The 24,939-nt window shown below is 40.2% G+C and overlaps 1 protein-coding gene across 1 annotated transcript; it reads right to left on the bottom strand.

The window, feature by feature from the left end:
• Positions 1 to 1,112: 1,112 nt before the first annotated feature.
• On the bottom strand, positions 1,113 to 24,924 carry LOC115040841 (mothers against decapentaplegic homolog 3). The gene is made up of 8 exons (XM_029497906.1): positions 24,371 to 24,924; positions 8,640 to 8,833; positions 8,144 to 8,278; positions 7,132 to 7,257; positions 6,006 to 6,218; positions 5,728 to 5,865; positions 4,680 to 4,824; positions 1,113 to 3,529 (listed from the first exon to the last, which is right to left on the bottom strand). The coding sequence occupies exons 1-8, from the start codon at positions 24,571 to 24,573 to the stop codon at positions 3,406 to 3,408; spliced, it is 1,278 nt and encodes a 425-aa protein (XP_029353766.1). The 5' UTR covers positions 24,574 to 24,924; the 3' UTR covers positions 1,113 to 3,405.
• Positions 24,925 to 24,939: the final 15 nt, after the last annotated feature.

Here is a 24,939-nt window from a genome sequence, read left to right as displayed (position 1 = left end):
GATGAGGTGCTTCAGATCTGAAAAGCTGAATTTCTTCATTGATTACTTGTCAGTTATTAGTTGATTAATCTGTTAGTTAGTTTGCTGATAGAAATTAAATGTTCTCCTATTATCTTGAAGATCAAGTCATCATTTTTCAAGCAAAATTTATGAAAATATCCTGATACTTGTTGGGTTTGCCTTCCCCAAAGAGGATGTATTGTTTATTGACTGTCTGAACAATACTGTAGTTCCTCCTCTTTTTTTTTTTTTTTTTTAAACAATGGAGCAGCTCCAGATTTGGTATGCTCATGGAAAAGTCCACACATGCAGTCTCAATCAATGATTCATAATAGCCCATTGTTTGACTCTGCGGCAAAGCACAGAGTTAAATATTAAAAGCTGATATTGTGTGGAAGGAAGCTGGAGGAGACACACACTGCGCAGACGCTCCTGCTAGTTTTTTGGAGGCCCTCGGACCTGCAGCTATCTAAATCATGGACACTTGTGCTGCTGCACTGACCGCTTCCATGTGTCCAGGCTGCAGACATTAAACACCATTTGGCTTCGGTCCTGCCACCCCTCTCACTTCAACAATAGATTTTCTCATGCACACAAACTATTTGTCACCACAGTGAAGAGGTTTCTGAAGTGTCTCGCAGGTTGCCCGGCCCTCTCTGCTCGCAGGCGTAGGAACAAAGTGTGCTTTCATATTGAAAGCCCTGCTGTGCCTCTGTGACAGCTGAAATAGCTTTAGTTTGCATTAGCTTGTAACGTAGCAGCGAGTGAGGGAACAAGAGTGTCTGCTTTGGGCCTGTAATTATAGCTTCTGTCTGCTTCTGAGGACAGCGCCAAATTATTTACCATAGACTGGGAAATCCCCAAACCACACAAGGAGACAGACAAGAAGACTGAGAGAAGCCTGCATTTACCACCTTATGCTAACAAAACCTGTTACGATATCTAGTTAGCTGAGTGACTGTCTTTTTTATGTGGAAATATTCCTCACCTGAGAGACTCTGACTGAATATGGCACTAACGTTGACGGTTACTAAAATAAAGCTATGGCCTGACATTTCAGTTTTGTACAACGCAGCTTCAGTTCCCTTTTTACTCAGCATGCTGACCCCGGATTCACCACAAGATATATATTTTATTCATACGCCAACAATAATAGACAAAAATATAAAGCATCACATCAATGTTTTATAAGGAGAGAAATATAAATGGTATCATTTTTTACAAGACATCTAAAAAGACAAATTCAGAGCACAATAGCATAAATCACAACTAATAACGATTACAGGTAAACTTTTAAACAAGGGGGAAGAAAAGCACAAGCACTATATGTTGAAGAGTGTATAAAAATGACAACTTTGCTTGCAAAATATTCCATACTGGGCAATTACATTGACTACAGGGTTTAAGAACCCATTAGGATCAGGACTGCTGTGTTCAAGGACACAAGAAGCTCGACCAAGAGCCGACCTGTCTCAGATTGGTAGATGCTACTTTTTCTGAAACAATCCAAATAAAAGCTTGCAAGCCATTATAATTTAACAGAAATCAACGTCTACTTGCTTTAAGTACGAGTAAAATCTCATGGCTTTGACGTTCTCTTGAGTCCCTACAATGTTCAAAAGATTAGCACCACCGGGCTGATGTTCACATCAAACACTGTGTTATTGTAGTAAGAACAAAATATTGTCCATGTTCACCCACTGTGCCTTTGCCTAGTGTTATGAAAGCAGAAGGAAATCGATCCACTTCCACCACAGTGGGTGGCTGAAAGGAAAGGGACCAATGCTAAGACTAAGCCTTTCTTATTCACCCACAGCTTTTCCCAACTTCCCAACAATCTTAAATGTTTGTTCTCCTGCCTCCTGAACCATCAACATTATGAAGGTTAATGGTCACATAACACATATATGTACTACTGTACATAAACCTAAAAATAAGGACATCAAATTACGGGGAGCTAATGTTATTTACATGCCTCTATCAAAACATTTGTCTTTGTAAAAAGCTGTGCTTTGTTCTGAAACCACCTCATCTTCACAGGTAGAAAAATACAAGGTTCATATCCCCAGACCTACCGGCAAAAAACAAAACAAACAAAACTTGAAGGACAAAGTCAGAGTATTGTCCTACAAAAATAATTGGTAGCAAAATAGACTTTAAAGCCTCAAGTGAAGTCTTGCAGCTGTCATTTTAACTGGCTGCTGTGCATAATTCAGCTGTTTTTCTGAGTGCGTCCTGAGTGTACAAAAAGTCAATATAACTGATGGTTAGAAATAAGACTGATGTTAATGGATTGCTGAAAGAGAACATTTAAAAAGCAAAGCCAACTTCCTGCTCGCTTTCTGTAGAGCACTCCTCTACTCCTTGTTTTCAAACTACATTTTGCATGTTCAATTTATAATTTCACTGAAGTGTGCAAAATGTTTTCAAGTTATGTCTAAATGCCTGTTATTTACTACCTACAACACAATGCAATGCTGCAAACATATTTTGCAAATTGGCAAAGCTTCCTGAAGCTAATGCAGGTTGCTATATTTCAGATAGGCCCCTGACAAGCGCTGAATAGCAATAAAGTTTTGGAAAAGTGAATCATCCACCTGGTGACTTGATGAATTCTGCTGCCTTTAAGCTCTCACATATGGGTTTAAAGAGTTGTAATTCCAGTTCACGCAAATGTATGAAGCATCAGGCTGCCTCATCAGAAGGGTCTGGCTCTCAGTTCAGATCATACGTTTTTTTCAGCTATAAGAGGGGAAAATGTTGAACATAAAGTTTGGCTGGTTTCTTGCTTTAACCCTAACCCGAACTAGGCTACAGGCTATTTCTTCACACAGTGTTTGCCATTTCCATTATTCCATTGTCTTCATAACCCATCGAATGCCCAAATTCAGAAAAGGAGTCAAGTGAAAAGCATTTAACATGTTGGTAATAATGCTTAAAAAAATTAAGCATTATTCTAAAAAATATATATAAATATATATATTTTTTTTTATTCCATGGTTCACTTTAACATCTGTATAAAAAAATTTTAAAATCACGGCTATGAAATTTCAAGAGAATAAGAATCGTGAGAAGAAAAAATAAACAACTCCTCTCCTATTGCTCCAGCTTTTCTGGTAAGTATATTCCAAAGAAAAAAAATTGCCATCAAAATGTGGAGATCATACTAACATTGTACTGCTTTAATGCACTTTTCCCCTTTAGCCAAAAACATGTATGTAAAAAAGTGCTACTGACAGCTGGTGGGGAGGGAGGACTAAATTACAGATTGAGGATTGGCTGAACGAGGGGGACTCGTCGTCTTTTTGTACTTGAGTAGCCATTCTTCTTCTGCATGAAGTCTGTGTGTTTTCAGTCACTGGCAGGAGACGTGGTGTACAGGAAGTGGGTGTTTGAAGGGCTTCCCTATGAGACACTTGAGCAGCGGATGCTGGGGGAGCCCATTTGCGTGAGCACCTTGTCGAGCCACTGCAGGGGGCCGTTCAGGTGTAGCTCGATCCAGCAGGGGGTGCTGGTCACCGTCTGTCGCCTTGGCGAGACAGATGGAGGAACAGATAGGTACACAGAGAGCAGGACAAGAGCAGGATGAGTAAACTTTCAAAGTCAAGTTACAGCAAAGTCAAACGACTTTAGTCTCATTTCAACCAAAAACAAGTGAAAATACATTAGAAGGAGGACCATCACAACTTCCTGAATTACACTTGAGATACACTTGTAACCAGTTCAATAACAAATAATCCTCTAATGTGGAGTGGCCTGCAGCCTCCCTGTCTTTGCTAAACATATTATTATTTCACTGGCTACAACACTTGATTCCCTATACACTGTGGACTTGATAATGTGGGGGGCGATTTAAGTAATTTAATGTATGCATGTAAGTGGAGTTAAGTGACAGCTCTGAATATAAATGGGTGAAATTATTAAAATCATTCTGCTTTCATGGAGCCTCCCCCAGTGGTAAGCCTGCAGGTGAAACTCAACATTTCATTAGTATTCAAGGCCAATGGAATAAGCTGACTAAATAAAACATGTAGTTCATACCATCTCATTCCAACGGTAACAGAAGGTAAAATGAGAAAAACAGGCAGAACAAGGCGCAGGTGAAGGGAAAAGAATGGCAGGGCTGCACTACGAAGCTTGAGGCAGTTTTATTTGTAACTTTGTTTAAACATTTGGTCTATACATGAGTGGTGAGCAGTCACTCAGAGAACAAAGAATTGTCCCCTGTGGGAACCTCCTGTGCTGAGCCAACTTTCATCCAATCATCTGCTGCCATTTATTCCCTCTTCCTTTCTCCTATCAGTGAGTCAGACTGTGTGGAAAACAGGGAGGGGATGGAAGAGGGAAAATCTCTTTTTTGACACAGCACATGTGTGTTTGTTTAAAAGTTGTCTGGTGTGCGAATTGGTGCCTGTTTCTTTTGATGAGGAGGAGCTTGGCAGCGTCATACATCGGATTCACCAACATTGAACAGACACCTGGGAGTGGGGACTGTGGGATTCTGGGATATGATTCACAGCCTCTTTTGTATCTGTTGTCTGTGTTTACATATGAGCTTCCTTAGGACTTGATCTTTGATAACAGCTGTGCTCATAATATTGCTGACAAGCGGGCTGCAGGTTTTCTCTTCTGTCATAAGGTCATTGTTAATCCAAAGTGGACCTGTCACTGAATTTTACCTGTACTCTGCTCCCCAGCCCTTGACGAAGCTCATGCGGATGGTGCACATCCTGGTGAGTTGGTACACAGCTTCAAAGCCCTGGTTGACTGACTGGGCAAGCAGGGCGGCAAACTCCTGGTTGTTGAATATCTTCAGGTTACATCCTGGAGGAAACAACAAACCAGACTGATTTATTTGACAGCCACGACACGACAAGTGTTGCCCTTTTACTTCACAATTCATTTACAGTGATATATGAGTGTAAAGTCAGATGATTTTTTTCGTGTTTTGTACTTCTTTACCTGATTTTATTTTCTTTTAGCATTGGTCAGATCAACAAAACTAACGCTAATCTTAATCAGACAAACAAGATGTGAATCAATTTATCCTGTTAAAGGCCATCATATTCATGTGAGGAGGTGCATGTCTGAAAGGTTTGAGTTAAATTTTGCCAATGGCAACACTCCTCCACTGAAACTTACATATAAGGTGAATTTAGTGCAACCTTGTTAAACCTTGTTTTCAGCCATTTATTTTAAATGAATTTCGATAAATCACAGCTTGTCTGGCTTACAAGGTCCTCAGATGTTGTCAGTTTTTCCACAGAGCTGAAACTGGAGAAAGTCATCACTGCTGATACTATTTCAACTTGCTGTTCCCAGATCGAAGTTTTCCATCATTATGCACCCGCATGTGAACGTTGGGGACAATAAATCTTCATGACGGACACACTTAACCCCAAGGAAAAAGTAACCATTTGAATCCTCTGAACTAGTCTGTTTTTGTAGATGTTGCCCTCTACCGATTAGGTAAATGGACATATATAAACCAACTGCTACATATGGACAGGTGAAACTAATAATTAAACCATGTGATTGTTCGTCCACCCTCCTAAACTACAACTACTCTCCATTTCCAGTTTTGCACTTCAATCTCTCTTGTCCTTCCAACCTTCCTTACTCCTCTTCTCTCCACCTCTCTACTGCTCTTTTTCCCTACTCTTTCCTTATCTGATAACTTGTCTTTCCACAACTTTGCCTTTCTGTCGCTGTCAGCTGGACACACACCTGGAGGGATTTTGCATACTGTGGCAGGGTGCCAGCCATAGCGTTGGTTACAGTTGGGGCTCTGGACAAAGATGGCGCTGTCGCTGAGACATTCGGCAAACACTTCTCCACCGATGTAATACAGCCGTACACCACGACCTTGAAAAAACAAAACAAAACGAAAACAGAAAAACTCCTTAAAAAAAAACCCACATCATAAAGAAGGCATTGACAGTAATTCACAGTAATTGCATGCAGTTTATCATTTAATAGTTGTGTGTGCAGAATACAAAGATTACCAATATGTCTGCGTGTTAACTCCACGGATCCATTGCGATTGACGTTGGACAACAGGCCCAGGCAGAAACGCTCCGAGTTGGAGGGGTCCGTGAAGCCGTCCACTGTCAGCGAGGGCTGTGAGGCGTGGAAGGTCTCTCCTACTCGTTGGTTCAACTCATAGTACGAAATAGAGCACCAGAAGGCCGGCTCACAGTATGTCACTGGCTGAAGGTCTGACAGACAGACAGTGAAAGATACTGTTTGTTTTCATGAAAGTAAAATGAAAAGTAAATATATTAAGGAAAAAAATTGAGATCAATACTGCTTAAAGCTCCAGCTGGATCTGAAGACTGAAATGCATAGATCAATGAGAACTGTGCTTTGAATAATACAAGTGAAGATATCTGATGGGGTTACAGAGGCAGTATAAGCAGTGTGCACAAATTGGAAAAATAATGACCAGAATTATGACCTGAAAGCGGAATAAATGGTAGAGAGGCACATTGTAAGGAGAAAAGGGGCTGAGGTGGATGTAGAGGGGGAAGAAAAACACCACCAAAGAAAACATTCGTCTGAGCTTGCATCACAAAATGTCAAACCCATACGGCATTTCCCAGAAGCTTTAACCAGACAAAATGTGGAAAGTCAGCCCTCACTGATGGGACACTGGAACCAGAATGGTCAAATTACAGGCTTATCCATGATAGTTTTCAGTAACTTCAACTGGTTCTGGTAATTTGCTCTTTTCCCCTCAATACGGCCGCTCTCTCACAACTTCGACATTTTGTCCTTGGCTTTGAAGTCCAGAAGAGAGCTAGAAGGCACTGCCAAATGAAACTGGTGTGATTTTGTTATTTCACCAGTTGCTTTCCAGCCAAGCCCCCTGGCGTTTTTCCATCCTGATAGAATAAACTTAGGGTATTGTCATTGATGTTAGTGTCGGTTGGATGGTGTTTTGGCCCGTCCAGCAGTTCACATGGTGCAGGGAAGACAAAGGGTCCTTTCATCATATGCTTTCCTCTTACAAAAATTGAGTTAAATCAAAACATAGAATCCCCACAGGGGGAGATAAACTATTGAATCATTTGTCTGTAGAGAGAAAAGTACACAAACATAGATTTGTGCATGCACAGACACAGTCCTTACCTAAGTTGCTGTGTGTAGGAGAAACTGGGTTCGGTGACAGGTTGGGAGAGCTCGTGTCCATGCTATGGGTCATCTGGTGATCGCTGGTCTCTCCATCCTCACTGAGGTAGCCTGGTGGTGGCGTTTCTGAGACACAGAAAAACACAGATATAAACGCACACACACAAACAGAAAGACAAACACAAAGGCAACATCCCATTAAGTTTGCGGCAAGCTTCCCTAAGATAGATCTGGTGGGAACACAACACAAGAAGACAAGAATGAAAAGAATAAACAGTGAAAAACAAACTACCACATAAATATTTCAGCTTAGGTTTTCTTTGCCTACCTGCTTGCTCTCTGTGCCCTTTCTTTTCACATTACTACTTTGACCTAATAAAATTCTCTAATTCAGTTACGTGGTTACATTCCACAAAAAACCTGATTGATAGTACATGTATCAATCAAAATAAGTATGTTTATTAAGTAGAATTGTGAAGTACTCATACCTTAGTTGTGAAGTTACATTTTCAGGCTTTTAATGCCTTTATTTCAGACAGTAATGGGCAGAGAGACTGGCAGCAAACAGAGAGTGGAATGACCTGCAGCATCAGTCCCAGGCTAGAATCAAACCCAGAACCCTGCAGTTACATGTCCTGCTCTCTAACCAGCCAACTACCAGCACTGCCAAAGCAAGTTTCTTTTGTTCCACAAAAAATTAATGCTTTATGTTTACTTGATTGCTTTACTTACAATACAAAATAGTATACAAGAAGGTTTTCCCATTGTACAGCGACAGAATCACTGAAACACTGGCCATGTTTGGAATACAGACGCAGGTACAGACACAGGAACAGAGGCTCATCTTATGAACCGAAGAACCACATATTTATATGTCTCTTCACAAAGAACTCAGTGATCAAATGAAATGAAAAGACAACCATTTTAAGATATTTCTGAGCCATGTGTAAGATGAACAGTTCTAAAGTTCTTGTAAAAGATTCTTGGTGTTAAAGAAGAGGCATGTTGATACCTGGTATGTAGTTGCTCTGGGGCTCAATTCCAGCAGGGAAGTTGGTGTTTTCGGGGATTGAATGGCTGTAGTCATCCAGTGGCGGGAACTCACTGGGGATTTCTGTGTGTCTGGGCACGAGCACTGGTGGGAGCACTGTACAGTGGACATAAAAACAGACATAAACTAGTAGCTCCTTAGACCACAGCACAAGTGAATGATTTTGTGTCTGGCTGAAATAAATGCATCATGTTACAAAATTTTGTAGTTAAAATTATGTCCAATATAAACGCAAGAGAGCTGGATAGGACTTGTAGATAAAAACAAGAGCATAAAAATGTGCCTTGGCAAAAAGGAAAATTGTTCCATAGAAAATGGCCCTGACAGCAAAATGAAATAATGTCAAATTTTGATAAACTATAAAACATCCATTAAAATCTTGGTTTTGTGTGTGTGTGTGGGAGAGGACCATGTTAATGTCTGCAGAAGACAGAGTTGAGCTCCAAGCTCATCATACCTGGTGTCTCTACTCTCTGGTAGTGGTATGGGTTGACGCACACTTCATCCTTCTTTGTGTGGAAGGCGTACTCGCACAGCTCCACCGCCCGCAGCTCATGGTGGGACTGCAGGTCGGGCCAACGCCACAGACGGCAGTAGATGACGTGAGGCAGACCTTTTCTGTGGGATACCTGCAGGCGGCCATCCAGAGACCTGCAGACAAAGACGAAGACAAGTTTTTCAGTAATATGAAACCCTGTTGGTGGTAATACTGCTTATTTTGTAGCATTTTCAGCTAAATGAGATACTACACCATTTATTTCATATTACCTCAATGGTCAGTGGTATTCCATTCTAATGTCTTTGTTTTCATTTGTAACAGGTTACAGTTAGGGTGTGTACAGTGTTGTGTCTGCTGTTGTTGCTAAGTCTGAGCTCTGACTACCTCCTACTGACCAGGGTCACAGCTGTGTGCACACTTGTGATGAGGTGATGTTTAATAATAAACAACAAGCAATAATATGCAACACAATGAAATTCCTGTTTTATGTGTTGTAATAACATCTGCACTCATTTGATATACAATTGAGTTGGCAGGATCATGGTTTAGGCTGCCAGATATTCACAAGATGTAGTTTATTGCTGCATATTGACATAATGGGGTTGAGGCCTACAATCTTTGAGCCCAATGACCCGTGAAAGTTTGGGGGGTAAAGGAAAAAAAAAAAAAAAAAAAAACATCTTATGCAAGAGGCAAGGACCACATATGTCTCCTCTATCTCTCTCACCCACTCATTAACACACAAATACAGAGTTAGGGTCAAAGGCTTAACCAAATCCCCTTAGAAGGACAAATACCTGTCCCCACATAAAAACAAGGCTGTTTTATGTGAAACTACTGAAGGTCTAGTGCTCCATCTGGGTCAGGCATGATATATCCAGCAAGTGAAGAATGGTGTTTTAATTTTTTATGTCAAAAGCTTTCATTCACTGCCTCTGTACTTTAATAGAGACTGGACAGTGTGTATGAAGGGGCGGGAGGGTTGTTGTGTTGAACTTTTCAAATGGTGTCTGAGTACTTCATGTGCACACAAGCATACAGCTTGAGGGGCAAGTTGTCTGTGTATGAAAGCTGGCAAAGCTCAAGATCTAAAAAAAAAATGCATCCCTGAAGATGAAATGAGAACTGTTGTGTGTTAATGCCAAACTGATTCACACCACAGATCTACTAAACTAAAAGTCAGTCTAATCGGGGACCAAAGCTTGTACAAATATATCAGCATAATACAGAAGAACTGTCTCACACCCTAAGAGCCTCATCACGCATGAAAATGATAGTCAGTATAAAACCAGCAGAAAAATAATAACAGACATGTCCTCAACCATTAGGCACTACTGAGGTAGTGCAATCAATTACACATAAAACAGCAGTGTGCGCTTGTTATAATATATAAACAAACGTTCATATTATACACGCATACACACATTATATTTTATATATATTTTTACACATATTTTATTTTGTGAATACTCTAATTTCACCCTCTCTTTGCTGCTACAGAGCTGGCATATTGTCAAAACGTTTGCCGACATATAAGCAGATGAATTGGCGCTTATTGTTTTGTTTAGCTTTAAACATTTTATTAAATGTCTTGTGGTTCATGCTTAAGAGGACTTGTGATCTGCATGATGACCGTTCCTCTTTTGTTTTGTTTTCTGTGTTTGCAAGTCATGAATTATTAAAGCATTCACATTAATGAATTGCCCAATGTTGCGTTGTTTTTAAACTTATGTTGCCACAATTTTTGGCTTTTTTTCTCACTAAGTTCCCTAAAACATCTCTTAAAATGCAGTCACACTTCTATTTAAACTAAGTGGTTTTATAAGGGTTGAACAAAATAGAACCGACATAAAATCTGTTGGTGGCTTAGAAACCACAAAATTACTGTTACAAAGGCAGCTGAAAAAGTGAATCACAGGAAATGGTCCAAAGTCATGATGCCACAAGGGGAACACATGAAAAATTAATTTGCAAGGAGAAGCAGCATTCACAAACTCACAACACTGAAGGAAAAAAAAAAGTCTCTCTTTTGTGTGCACAAGGAACTGTACCAAAAAAAAAAAAAAAAAAAACTAATACAATCCACAGACATTAGGATTGCAATAATCAAAGAAGGAGCACTTAATGCAGTATTATTGTGGTTGTGCTAAAAGGTGTTGATTTACTCCTTTGGAGCAGGAAAAGTAAGCCAGACGGGGCTGATCTGATGCCAGTGGTATGTGTGCTCAGTCCCTGCTGCTGAGTGGGTGTTTGGTGGGGCTCGACTCTGTGTAGGCTGAGACAGACGTGTCCAAACCCTAGTGGCATTATGGAGGTTCGTGTCCTACTTAATGTTCTAGCCCTCTTCGCTGTATAGTTTTCTATCAGTAGGTAATTTGTCCCTCAGCTTAAATGTTACATGTGGCCACTTTTTTCAAATAAAACTAGATGAATAAACTATAAATGAGTGCTCGCAAATTTCAACAAGGAAGCTAACATTTACAATTTCAATTAATTGTTTGGTTCATTAATCATCACAAAAAAGTAAAAAGCCAAAACACAAACATATTCAATTAATAAAAAAAAAGTGAAGTCCTATGTATGGGACAACAGGCATGTATGAAAATCTACATTAACATACAGTATAACATAATTGTGATAAACCTTGATATATCACAATATAAAAAAAGTGGTTAGTACCCTAACTTTGATACTTCAATTTCATTGATGATACTTCTCTGCTGATCTGATCTGAATACTCTAAACACTGAATACTTATTACACAGGAAGTGATTTTAAAAAAAAGAAAAAAGAAAAGAAAAACAAACAGCAACAGCCAAAACATAGTGTTTATGAAATACATGGACAGGTCTAGACACAAACTATACTCTTCTCAGTGTGAGTGACTCATTTTATTGAAGAGATTTATGACAGTAAACTGAATGAGACTTTGATGAGAAACACCTCTGTGGAAGTAAAAACCACTCCTGCACCACCACCAAGCCTCAGCCTGTTGTTAAGAGGAAGAGCCATTAACACTGTCTAAACATCCACGCTGAGATCCTGCAAAACACTTTAAAATGATTTGAAACCCCGAGTTCTTCAGCTATGTAAAAGGGCGGGGGGGTGGGGGTTAGAATTACGACCCCAAATTCTCAGGTCTCCTGTATGTGTCCCAGACTGAGGATTTGAGGGCCATGGGCAAAATCTGAAGGCTTCCAAGAGCCTGATAATTCAGGCCAGTTGTTAACTACCTTCAGCTCCTCTTTAAGGCACCAAAAAAGGGTCAGACTGATTTTATTTACAGCACTGAAAATTTTGATGAATACCAATGATGAGGAATAACTTTCCTTCGCTTTGCTTACAATAGGTTTTGATTTGTTTTTGTTTTTTTGCTATACAGTTTTTTGTATAACAGGCATTTGTGTGAAATCTGGCTTCCAAAGCAGTAAAAACTATGCCTGTAAAATGTCAGAAAAATGTCAAGTGCATCAAATGCAGGTATCAGATTTAGTTTACAGTCATGTGAAACATAATATGAATATTTAAATTCTTATGTTTTCATGTTCAGTTAAAAATAAGTATTTTTGGCTGCACCGTAAAAGCAAGACAAACATGATCATCAAAATGTCATTTGACTCAGCGATGCAGTTACATCAGTGATCGGGCCAGCCAAGTTTCCCCGTTGGCCATTTGTTATATCAAAATAAACTGGCACAAACAGTCACAATTACATGATCTGGAGGCGTTTACAGACAGCATTGCCAACCAAGCACCTTTGGCCCGCGTTTCAAACCGTTTCAAATCTGATCCGTTGTCTAATGACAGAAATTGAAAAATATGAAGAACGAAGAAGTGAGCTCAGACAGTTGGAGAAAACAATTATCCAACATTATCCAAAATTACCCAAATTAGACCAATACACAGTCCGGCCATATACCAGGTTTTCACAGAATCTTTACAGACTTTAAACATGAACCAAAAACTGTCAAAAGTGCTATGGTTGGCTCTATTGCGTATTTTATTATTGATTGATTGATTGTTTATCAGTGTCCCATCTATAAAACATCACATAACTGTGGAAAATGTTTAGCTCTCTGTCTTTGTTGACCAAAAGCCTAAAACCAAATCATCTAAGCGAAAGTTCACATTTGAATGGTTACAATTTATTTGAAATTTTGGCATGGAAAATTTAATACTATGCAAAATTATATGAATAATTAATTAATTGTAGGACATTAAAAGTAAAACTGATGTCCAAAAATGAAAGGGACAAATTAGTAGATTTTTTTTCCTCTCTTTTTTTGGGCCACAGGGGAAATTGTGTTGACATCATTGTGTACTATGACCTACAGCTGCGGCTGAACTTCAGCGCCCAAAGCAGAATGTCATGTTTCTGTCGATAGTATGCAGTGCCATCTGTGCACACACACACGGGTATCAACGATGGTGAGATAATTATATATCCAGAGAATTCACACATTTAGTAATCAAGTGTTTAAAGGAGTAGTGCGAAGATGAAAAGGAGGAGGATATGCCGATTAATGTGATTTTGAAGGGGGCAGAGATACACAAATTTTAGATATTGTGTGTATGTGCGTTAAGATGACTCATAAAAAAGACTGAGCAGATTGAGCTTCCCATGGCTGGGGAGGGGGGTTGGGGGGATGACAGGCGGAGGATGAGGGGAAAAACTAACGCTGAAGTATGCCCTGTTTTGCTCTTAAGACACAACCATATACACTGTGTGTGTGCTCATGCTGGCAACAGTCCTACCACTCTTGAAGACACACACAAACTCTTCTTGTACACCTTTTGATGTGGACCTTTTACAACTCTCTGCCAAGTAAAATCAGTCTAAACTCACTGAAATCTGCCAGCAGACTAAGTGAGTTAAACTAAATGCCTTTCTCAGTCTATTTTTCATCCAAGTGTGGAAGTCAAAAATGTGGTAATTTTTGCCTTTTCAGTGCACAGGAATACATGTAAACATCAGGGCCTCTGGTCACAATCTGTTCAATAAGCGCATAGAGTAGGGAGGACAAAGTGGGTGATGGATAAAGAAAGAAGGGTGCTGCCGGACAATAGGGCTGGCAGACTGTCTGAACAGCTCAGTGAAGCTCAGAGTGTCTGTGACTGGGCCCCTTAACCCCCCCCCACCCCCTTCCTTCTCCTCCGTCTGTCCCACTATCCCTCCATCCCACTGCTGATTGAATGGTGAGGTTGGTGGCGGTGGGATTGTGGTGTTGTAGAGCTAAACTCGCCATTGTGCCTTTCATAAAGTCTGTGGCCTGCCTGTTTAGCAATGAGCAACACGGCTGCAGTCCAAAGACATTCAGCAGAAGGGTCCTGCTTCTACTGGAGTTTTGCCCTCCAATAACAACATGTGAAGAGATAAATCATTAACTAATACAGCTTCATGGAATTTGTCAATGGTTTTCAGAAGTTATTTTGCAATGAAGTGTTCAAATTTAACAATGCCGGCAATCCCATTTTCTCTTTAAATGCTTGTGCTTCCATTCCAGTTGAGTCCTTTTATGCCTGTGACGCACGTAAATGAGTGATTGGACATTTTCTTGTATGATTATTATTACATGCTAATCCCTTGTTGTGCTTGCGCTCAAGGAACCTGCAACCACAGAATTACCCAGAATGAACTATATTACACAATAACAATACAGTGTAGTTAGTTCGAGTTTCAGTCCTCTTAAGATGCTCACTCAAAGTTGGTTGGAGGGAGGTGGTTTAATGTGATTCCAATGAGAATACTGAATTTAACGTTTAACTGAACTCACTACCAGCTCAACTCATTACTAACTAACACAATAACAGGTCTGAGGTGCCATGTGCTTAGACCAAAACAACAGCAATCAAAGAGTGTAGTAGTCTTATTCAGTGACTGTGTCTTATTTCAGCTACTAGTGTGTAAGTATGGTTGCATGAATGAGTTTTAAATACTGTAACTACTATAATCACTCCACCACAGACTATTTCTATTTATTGCATTCTCCATTGCCCCGTCCACAGTATTATTCAGCATATACCATTCTATTTTCTACTTGCTTCTTTTGTAAATATTGTATGTATATACACATTCATTGCATCTGTGTAAATATTCTATGTATATATTTATTTGTTGCACATTAATTGCTGCTTTGCGCTTTCAGATTGAATGCTAAACCTTGTTTTATTATTATAGTAGCTCTACTTTTCAATTACTATAAAGTTTAGTCTTGTCTCATGCTATCTAATCTAATTTAATACCCATCAGATGTAAATACATTGTATTGCGGTTCAGCATTATGCTACAACATAGAGTTAGAGTTAGATAATATCAATTATTTTGGTTATAAAAACAACATAAGAATATTTGTTGTATTAAAAGAAAAAGCTCAAGTTCTTAAAGATGATTACTTACAGCTTTTTGTCTTTTTCTTTTTGATGTTTTGGATAAAAACTAATCTTCACAGATCAACTAACTTCACAAGAATAAAAAAATAAACTAGAAATTAGATTAACTATTTGTCACAGTCTCGCAAAGTCCTTCTTTAATGCTGAAGGACTGCTGGTAAAACCTTTATTTTTAGGTTAATATTTTCTTTCAAGCATAGCAGGTTGCAAAACACTTTTTATGTCTTTTTTACTGGTTTCGATTTACAAATGTTTTATGATTGTGTATCAGCAACTTTATCACATAAGGTAAGTGCACAAATCTTGGCTTGGGACAGCATTCTGGCAGCCGTGCAATATAGAGAAACATATTCCACACGCACCTCCCTTTCTTTCTGGAAAAGCCATCAGACTTCTCTTTTTCTTACAAAAGAGGGGGTGAAGGAAGTAAACCAAGAATAGAGTATGAGAGAAAAGCAAATCCCACAGGTGATATCATAGGGCCGGAGTGTGCTGGGAACAGTAAAGGAGGGTCTAGTGTGAAATAAGAAACCCGGAGACAGACTAGGCAGGCTAGACGACAAATAGCAGAGTCTGAGCTCTGGAGAGACGATGGAGAACTGGCAACCATTGGTTGTACTTCTAATAGTCAATGAGCTGAGCAGCCTTTCTCCATTTTGGTGAAACAAAATGATGAATGACTGAAAATATTCCAGATGCAAGTCATCAATATTTTTTTTCTCTACAGTCCAGTTAAGTCATTTTTCCTACACCAGGGAGCCATGGAGTGTAGGCAGATCTACTAACCCAGTGATAACCCACCCTGCACCTGGATATGAAATCCTACAAGGCTACTGTTGTGAACCAAAAATAGTTTATTCACTTTGTGTCATTACGATGTATACATTATTTCTGTTACTTCCTGTAATCTGTTACTTTTGGTGTCTTAATATAAGGGCATTAGCTTAACTGTAGACACAAACTTCAACCTTTCAGAGACAAAAATTAAAACTAATAATAACACACGCACATCACTGTTGACAGAAAAAAGTATAAAAAGGCCTTTTGATTAAACAAATTAAGTCAAATTGTCAAATGCATAACCAAAAGTTGATATACTAAAATAGCCTTAAGAGTCTAAGAGTTAATGCATGTAACTACAGATATCCAGTCACACATCAGACAGGTCAGAAGTCATTAAGCAGATCTATCGTGACTGCTCACGTTAAATCAAAGGATTTGCTGCTTTATTGCACTTATTTGTCAATTTGTCAAGAAAAATTATAATGGCCAGAGAGGGAGAGAAAAATCTGGGAATTTTCACCAATTTGGCACAAGATAAAAAAAACAAAAAACAAAACAGCAATTGTCACCCTCCCCTCGTCTCTTATGATGCTTTACTGGGTGTACTCGAAATGTGAGAAAGCTTGAGTGAAGTTTCAGATTTTTATTCTTCTTAAAAGTTATATTCTCTTCTTGAGAGCCTGATAAATGTATCAGACAATAAATTAAATAAAAGATGATACATATGCTATGATATTTCTGATCTAGATATTTGGTTCTGTGCCTTTATTGACTCATCTGTTGGAGCTTTTTAGTCCCAGACCACTTTGGATTAAGTGATTACTTAAGTGATTCTTAAGTGTCAAAGATTTTCTACAGCAACTTTAACAATTTACCATTTCCCAATTTCTGTATTTCATGATTTTCAGTAATCTCCCTATTTCTGTTTAAAGCGCTGCTCCTTCAAATGAAGTTGTTTTCCCACACATATCCAGCTGTAGTGCAGCACCTGTGTAGCAGCAGCAGAAGCAGCAGAAGCAGCAGGAGTGCTAGTGGCCAGTGGAGCACAAAGGCAGGTTTGTTGTCTGGCGAACTTGTATGTGACTGTGGCTGTGTGTGTGTGTGTGTGTGTGTGTGTGTGTGTGTGTGTGTGTGTTTGTGTGTATGTGCGTCTTTCTGCATCACGCACACGCACTCCCCCGCAGATAGTGAGACAGCCGGGGCCAAGTCGAGGCAACGCTGTCTTTCTAACCCCCTCCACCCCAGCGCAAGCTACAAACCAAACAGCAGCCCACACCCTCCTCAAGGCCCCAGCAGGCAAAAAGAGCATTCCTCTGGGCTGACTAACCCCACGCATACAGCCACCCACACACACACACACACACATATATATATATAGAGAGAGAAAGAGAGAGAGAGAGATAGATAGATAGGTAGATAGATACTGTGACATTTTGTTATTAATTTAAATTTAATTTAAAGATCAGAAATCCCACCAATAATCCCACCAATAACAATGTCTGAATAGCATGTGATGTAACTCAATTAAAGACAGTTAAATAAATATTATCCAGCAGCAGCAAGCACTTGAGCACTGGTGGTCACATAAATATAGTTAAGTGTTTTTATTAATCTTTACTCATGGCAAACAAATCCAATAATGACAGAAACCCTGAATCCAGCTGACAAGAGTAACTTGTTGCCATTCTTAGAGTGGCCAACCAAGCACAGACATAGCACACATAAACTCTCTGTAACCTGTCTTGTACGGTGTGTCTGTCAGACAACGCTGTCTCAGATGACTCAGGTGTGAGTCCTGACGTGAAAGCTTTGGTGAGTGAGAGAGAATGCGTGTGTTTGTCTAAAGAGGCGACAGCTGACTCTTGACCAAACTGAATAATACAGAGAAACTATGTCCCATACTGTTGATTGTTGAGGTGTCAGAAGTGCATCTCATTCATATTGTAAAAGATATTTCATATCGTTCAGTCAATGCACCAAGGGTGAGGACATCTCTCTGCTCCGGACCTGAAACATGGCTCAACGTTCACAGAGAATTAATAAACAACTTTAACACAGTCAGTTGATAATTAAACTTCAAGCAGTAATGCCAAACAGTGTTTACCATCAGCTTAAAGGTTGGCAGATGTTTTTTTTTGTGAAATCTCAGGTGTATTGTCAGTGCCCATCCTTGGCCTTGCCTTGACGATAATTATCTATTCTCATTCACTCAAGAGCATCTTTAATCACTGACACAAACAAGCATCCACATTGATGCCAACAAATAAAGGCACAAAATTCAGAAAGACAGAATGTAGGACAGCTGTGTATATATTATATATACAATAGTTGGAGTGTAAAGGAAGGTAGGTATACACAGTAGTTACAGTATGTCTATGTGCATGTGTGTGTCTCTTTGTGCATTTAATCTACTCTGTCAGCCAGACACACGCAGACACACTTCTATTGACTTTGCACTGCTGTCTAGCAAGAAAACAAACCAATTCTATCTCTGCTATTAGTGTGTTTCTCTCTTTTCACATAAACCACACTAACCATGGTCTCACTCCGATAAGCCGGAAAATCCATCAAGCCGTCTCTTGCCAAATATTCTGTCTCCTTCAATTCCTTCATCTAAACCCTCGGCTTTCTGGTTTACCTTTCTCTTTATCAGTTCCGATCCCAACAAATTTCTCTCTTTGCTCATCTCATTTGCTTTCACTCTTCTATTTTTCTTCTTCTGTCTGTCATTTATGAGCTGTCTTCCTTGAATTTAGTGAATTCTTTAACTATGATGACAGGTCTTCCCTTAGGCAGCAGACACAGCGGGAATTCCCAGCTCCTCTTCAGATGTCTGTATTCACCTTTGATCTCTGGCACAGTTGCTCTCGTTCTACTTCTGTCTCCATCACAGCTCCAAACATTGTAGCTGGAAACAACTTGAACTTGTATGTTGTTAAGACCCAACATGTTTCAGTTCTGAGACTTAACTACTGAAAAATGAAAACACATTGTCTATCAATCATATTTCATTAAACCAACAAAAAAAAAAAAAACAGCAAATTGGATTTGATTTAAAAATATTTGACTGAAGATTTAAATATGAAAGACTATGTTTGCTAGCCTTTGGTTCACATGTTTGCCAGAAAGTATAGAGATTCAAAACCCAGCCTTAAAAACAAACCTTGAGTCCCAGTCTAATGTAACCAGGTCGTTGCCTCTTTGTCCTCACCTGCTTGCTCTCTTGATCTTTCTTAACCACCTATTTCTCACAGACAAGGTTCATTTCTTTCTTGGTGTTAACATAACAGTGTTTCTATTTTTTTTTTTTTTTTTTTTTTTGTTTCATGAGTTTGGGACTTCTTCACTCCCTCCCTCCTGCCCTAACACTCAGCGCTGTGAATCAGACAGTAGTCTTGCTGACAGGAGGGATGTGTGTGGACAAGATAAAACCACTGTGCAGCACTGGCCCAAACCCAGTTACTAAGTTGAGGTTGGTAGACGTGAGGAATCTGCTCCCCCAGGCTCCATGAAAGACACAACATACACACTACGTGATCACACTGTGATCATTTCTTTTAAGATATCACAACTATTCCCCCATCAAATAGCTTTTGGATACCTTCATTATTTTCTAGATCCATGAGCTCCTATGGAATCATATCAACCACACACAGTCCTGTGATATAAAGTATTCTTGGATTACTGCACATAAGAACAATCTACATTCTTTTTCTTAAAATTTGTGTTGCATTTAAGCTATTGCTCAGGGTTTCCACACATATGAACTTACATTTGGTGGCCTGCCCAGCTAAATTAACACAGCAGGCACTTACTGTGCCTCTTATGATCAGCCTTATTTGGTTAAACAGTTGAGTTTACTTGGGGAGGAAGTTCTCTGTAGCCTGAACTCTGGTCCATTCAAAGACAGGTTTTATTATGAACACGAAAATAGAGAAAGTGTGCCATAGTTGCAGTATGCAAATCCAGGCTGCAAATAAACACTGCATACTAATCAATGACTGAGTCGGAAACTCTTAAAAGTGTTTTCTGCTCCACCGTCACAGCTGAGGTTAAGATGTGGCCAGCTTTACACACAAAAAGGCTTAGTTACGGTAAGAGAAAGGTCACGGTTAGGATTTAAGCAACTCTTTGGTTAATTTTGGGGAACACTGTGGTTTCGGTTAAAACGACTGGTTCCTTAGTATTGGGAAAATTTCATTACCCTGGTTAAAAGAGACTTACAGCGGCTGTAAATAAGAAACAGGTACCAAATAGCAGTGTGATGTTTTACAAACCCATCCCACCAGACTCATCCCCTCACTCTGTCGCTGACTTTATGCCTATTTTCTATTTTGCTCCAGACAGTCACAATATTCTCTTATTGGGCAACTGCAGCATAAGCACCATTCTACTGGCCAACCCACAGGTATAACTGAACCAGACTTCTGTTTACAAATACTCTGAGTCTGCTTCAAGATAACAAAGAAAATCATTTGTTAGTCATCCTGTCAAATTCAGTGCAACTAGCACACATCCTCGTCTCACCACCCAAAAAATTGTAAACTTTCATAGACTGACACACTTTTCACACCATTGTGGGTGACTAACGCAAGTTTACAACTCAAAGGGGTAAGAATTTTGAAAGGAGAAGCAGATAGAAAAGGAAGGTGGGAAGGTAGGTCAATACCACGATGCCACAAATGCTTAATGTTGAGTGACTAAGGCTTGAAATTGGCCAGGAGCCCAGGCACACACTTTTCTTTGTGCTCTTCAAAAAAGTAAAAACAGCTCATTGTCACAACCACAGTGACCTATAACGCAATTGAAATGGTAGCCCTGCCCATGCGATAGGCAAGATCAACCGTGGGGCTAAAGCGTTCTGTGTTTAACTGATCGTAATTCAAAGTGACTAATGTTTTTCCAAGGAATGCAGACTTTAACTCCAGTGTAAACATGTTGGAACATAAACATACATGTGCACACACCACCAACACCCAAAAATATCCATCCCCTCCAAGCTCAAACTGATTGAGAAGTTATGTTAAATCTATCTAGAAGCATACAGCCCATTTACATCAGCTGGCTGACCCAACGCTCAGAAGTGTCTCATTTTTACCATTTGGCAAGCTAAGCAGCAGTAAGGTACGTCCAGGGGGAGGGCAGAAATTACAAGAAGGAGCAAATTTGGAGTATAACTTCAACTTTGAGATTTCAAAATCAGCTTTTGATATTTAGCCCTTTAAGCCGTTATATCTGAATTAGCTTTGTTGAGTAGATCAGCCATTTTCTCCCTTAAATTACCACAGTAGAGACCTGATTAGCTATCCCACCACGAGATGCAACTCTTGATTAAATCAATGTGCAGTGCCTGCTTCCTACAGCACTCACAGCAAACTGTCATCAAGACGGGTAGTGATAAGCCTCATGTGGGAGTTCATGTGTCACAGAGATAGGAGCCGACCTCCCCATAGACAGGCCTGAACATGCGGGCAGCTGCTGTCAGTGAGCCAGAACATAGGGGAATTAATAGAAACAGCAGCTCTCCAGGGACACTGTTAGCCTGCACTGACAGCCAACTCTGATCTGAGGTCATCTTAATTCACTATGCTCCTTCCCCTCCGCATTAGTCAGTGGGAAATATGAAACCTGGATCATGACAAACATTATTTAACTTTCCGGGTAGGCTTAACTCTCAACGCTAGCCCGGGCTTGTGCAAGCTGTGATATGCACACTTGTGGCAATCAAAGAATGTGGGAGTACCAGGTTCAACTTTCCTCTGACACGTTGTGTGCCATTAAATCTAAATTGCCCACAGATGCAAGTGAGATTTTGGGGACAGAAGGAAAGGTTTGAGGCCTTTTATTTGTTAACTACTAAAACTTACAAAGTAGTAGAGACTTTAAAGTGGTTGTGTGAACATACAGGCTGTGCCAGTTTATGAGTTCCACCTGACTGATACTAACATTAAAACTAAACGAATCTTACTTTATATTTGTTACATACAACAAAGAAGGATGTTGCAAACTCCAATGTCATTTTGTAGATAGCAGAGCTACAGAAATTAGCTTGAAATACAGCAAGAGATTGACGAATATAATTTAAGTCTGCAACTAATTATTGTTTTCAAAATTGGTTGAACTGCCAATTATTTTCTGGATTAAGTGTTTCAACTAGATGTCACAAATGAGTAAAAATGCCTTTTGAAATTTGGAAGAGGTATTTAAATTTCCTCTTTAATATCCACAACTATCAAATTTTCATATGTGCAAGTCCAAATGTATGTATATTGGGATGTATGTGTGTGTGTTTGTGTCTAACGTCAGAGACAGACACAAGGTGTTTGTTACTTGGACTTAACTTGGACTTGTGTCACATATTTCAGACCCATGTCTGTTTGTTCTTAACTCAGCGGTGCCAATGAGCATGGACCACGTAAGAATCCATTCAATTTAAGAGCAGATTTGGATAATTTAATGACTTTTCATTTTTTCTATAAAGTCTGGTGTTTGTCAAGTACAGACTGGCTAATCAGGAGGCATGGGAAGATTCCTGGCAGATGGCAGAGAGCGTGCAGGAGAGGGGAAGATCAATAGCACTGCTGGCTGAGCTGTTTACTCTGGTTCTGTTGCTGTCATCTCCATCACACCTACCTCCCAAGGAAACTGTGTTCATTTCCACCCCATGCAATCCCAGACAGATGCAGGGGAGCAGAGTCAGTTCAGAACCACGGCTGGCAGTGAGTCCAGTCTTACAGAACAAACGGCAGGCAGAGGTCAACAGGAGCCAAGTCTGTGTTTATTGGGCAGGATGTTGCATTGCTTTGTATTCTGCTGTTGTTTCAGCAGAAAGTCTTTGCAAAAATATATATGATTATATCACAGAATGACTCGATTGGAGAAAATCTTCTGAATTATATCCGCTGCTGTATTTACTGCTGTGGTGTCAAGCCTGAATTTGATTGTTACACAACATGCTGAGTTATTAAAGTGAAAGAATTAACTACAGTTTAATATACGAGTTGTTGTCACAATTCATCTATCCTCTGTTAACCATGTGATTTTTGTAGTGTGACACAGTATATAGCGTACTTTGTGGCAAGATTAAAATGGGTTTTAGTGGGACAGTGCAAGTTAAAGGCTTGGCTCAAATCCCTGTGTGTGTTGTTTGAAATTGGTCTTAATAGAGTTCTGTCACTTTACTGAGCACGTTTTGAGGGATCTTAATGTTAAGGTAGTGTCTGACAAGTTGAATTTCGACAACTCCCTTATCATTATATGTAACTATACATAAAGGAGTGCCGATAATGCATTGCAACTTTTGCATTCCTTAGATATGCTAATACGGCACCTCTCAAGCCCTTACCTCTCACAGCCTTTCATCAGTGGAGGAATGTGAAAATGAACAGTTCTCTTATTTCAAATGCCAATGTTAATAATTTCTTCTTCGGCAACGACAACAAATGGTTGTACAAAAGTCTAAAACTTTTAACATGACAAATAATGCAATTGAATTTAGGCATATTTTCGCATGTCTCACTTATAAAGACAATAGATTATTTGGCAGAGAGGGTATGTGAGTGCGAAGGGGGAGTTTTTTTTTTTTTTTTTTCAAGTTTTTGCTAAAATTTGAATTTCCCTAACATGAGCTGGTGAGTTTCTAAGCTGCTGTGACTTCAGCAGCATTGGCAAAGTTTGCCACAGGTCTGATACTGCTGACTGAAACTACACGTCGAAAAACCGTCCTGCAGCACAAACCCCAGTCACAGCAGCCTGCAGTCAGCTAACTGAGCTCCCTCTGCAATTACTCCTGATTTCGTTTTCCACCTAATATTACAGTCTGCAGCAGGCACGGTTTTGTGATTGTTGTGAAGTACACTGGGGACTCTGGCATCTTCTGGCGCACTGTTTCGTGTGAAACTTTAGCTTTATTTAATTAAAAAAAAAAAAAACCAAATGTGCCTGGCTCTATATAAGCCCTGACAGAGACATTGAGAGGGAGATAAAGGATCCCAGCTCTACAGGCTCGCCTACGCACTAACACTACAGCGTTAGAAAGCGTCCCAGATTAAGGCCAAGTTATATAACTTGGACTCCATTTGTGCTTTTCCATCGCATGTACGTTGCTGGCCAGCCTTTGCACGGACTGTACATACATGCGCGGATTATTTCGACGAAATGACTTCGCTTCAAATGTACATTTGTTTCACAGGAAACTACTAAAACTTGATTCCACATCCAGTACTCTGCACATGATGGCAATGATGGCAGCTCGGTGACGAGACGTTTGGGCTAGCTCTCCCTCACTGTCAGCTCGCCAGGCATTACCTCAGCCTTTTAAGTTCCTAGATAATAACAATAATAATGACGATCATCGGAAAGAGGGATTGTTTTAGATATTGACGCCATGAAGTAAGAGGAAGTGTCGTGAGTGAGGTATGGGCATGCTACAGTTAGCTAACAGTGGGTTTATTTGAACCCCCCCGGTGATGCTGGTCTCACGGTCAACATCAGCCCGGCGCCCCCACTCATCCTACCTCGGTATGGTGATGCACTTCGTGTTGATATTCTGGGTGGTGATGGCTTTCTCCAGCTCGTCCAGCTGCCCCGTCTTCTTCAGCTTCTTCACCAGACTTTTCACGGCTTTTTCGCACCATTTCTCCTCCTGGCCGTTCTGCTCCCCTTTCTTCCAGCCCAGCAGTCTTTTGACGATGGGGGGAGTGAAAGGCAGAATTGACATGTTGAGTTCAGTCAAGTCCTTTCCAGTGTCGACAAAGTCCGTCGGCCGGGGACCAAAACACGGGGAGGCGGTGGGGGCAGGGAGGGTAGGGGGGGGTCACGGATGCTCTTCAGGCGGTCGAAACAGTGGAGACAGAGCCGTTGTTGTTGTTGTTGCTGTTTATTAATCGCCACACCGAGTCATCGCGGAGTTGGAGCCTGCAGTTTGAACTCCTTCAGTCCGTGCGGATCGAGCTCAGCGGCGGACTGAGCACCGGCGGGCTGCTGCACTCGAGATTTAGTGTTACTCCGCCGTGATATCTAGTCCCCTCTGAATATCAAATCGGGGCTCTTTTACCTGCACCAAACCCGAGTGACAACCGACACC

The sequence above is a fragment of the Echeneis naucrates genome, chromosome 3 (genome assembly GCF_900963305.1).
Source record: "Echeneis naucrates chromosome 3, fEcheNa1.1, whole genome shotgun sequence".
NCBI lineage: Eukaryota > Metazoa > Chordata > Actinopteri > Carangiformes > Echeneidae > Echeneis > Echeneis naucrates.
This window is presented reverse-complemented; position numbering and strand designations above follow the sequence as displayed.

Coding starts and splice junctions, on each gene's coding strand:
- LOC115040841 (XM_029497906.1), bottom strand. CDS start 24,573: ATGTCAATTCTGCCTTTCACTCCCCCCATCGTCAAAAGACTGCTGGGC. Junction 6,219..7,131: donor TCCTACACACAGCAACTTAG/GTAAGGACTGTG, acceptor TCTGTCTGTCAG/ACCTTCAGCCAGTGACATAC. Junction 3,530..4,679: donor GGCTGGGGAGCAGAGTACAG/GTAAAATTCAGT, acceptor TGTCTCGCCAAG/GCGACAGACGGTGACCAGCA.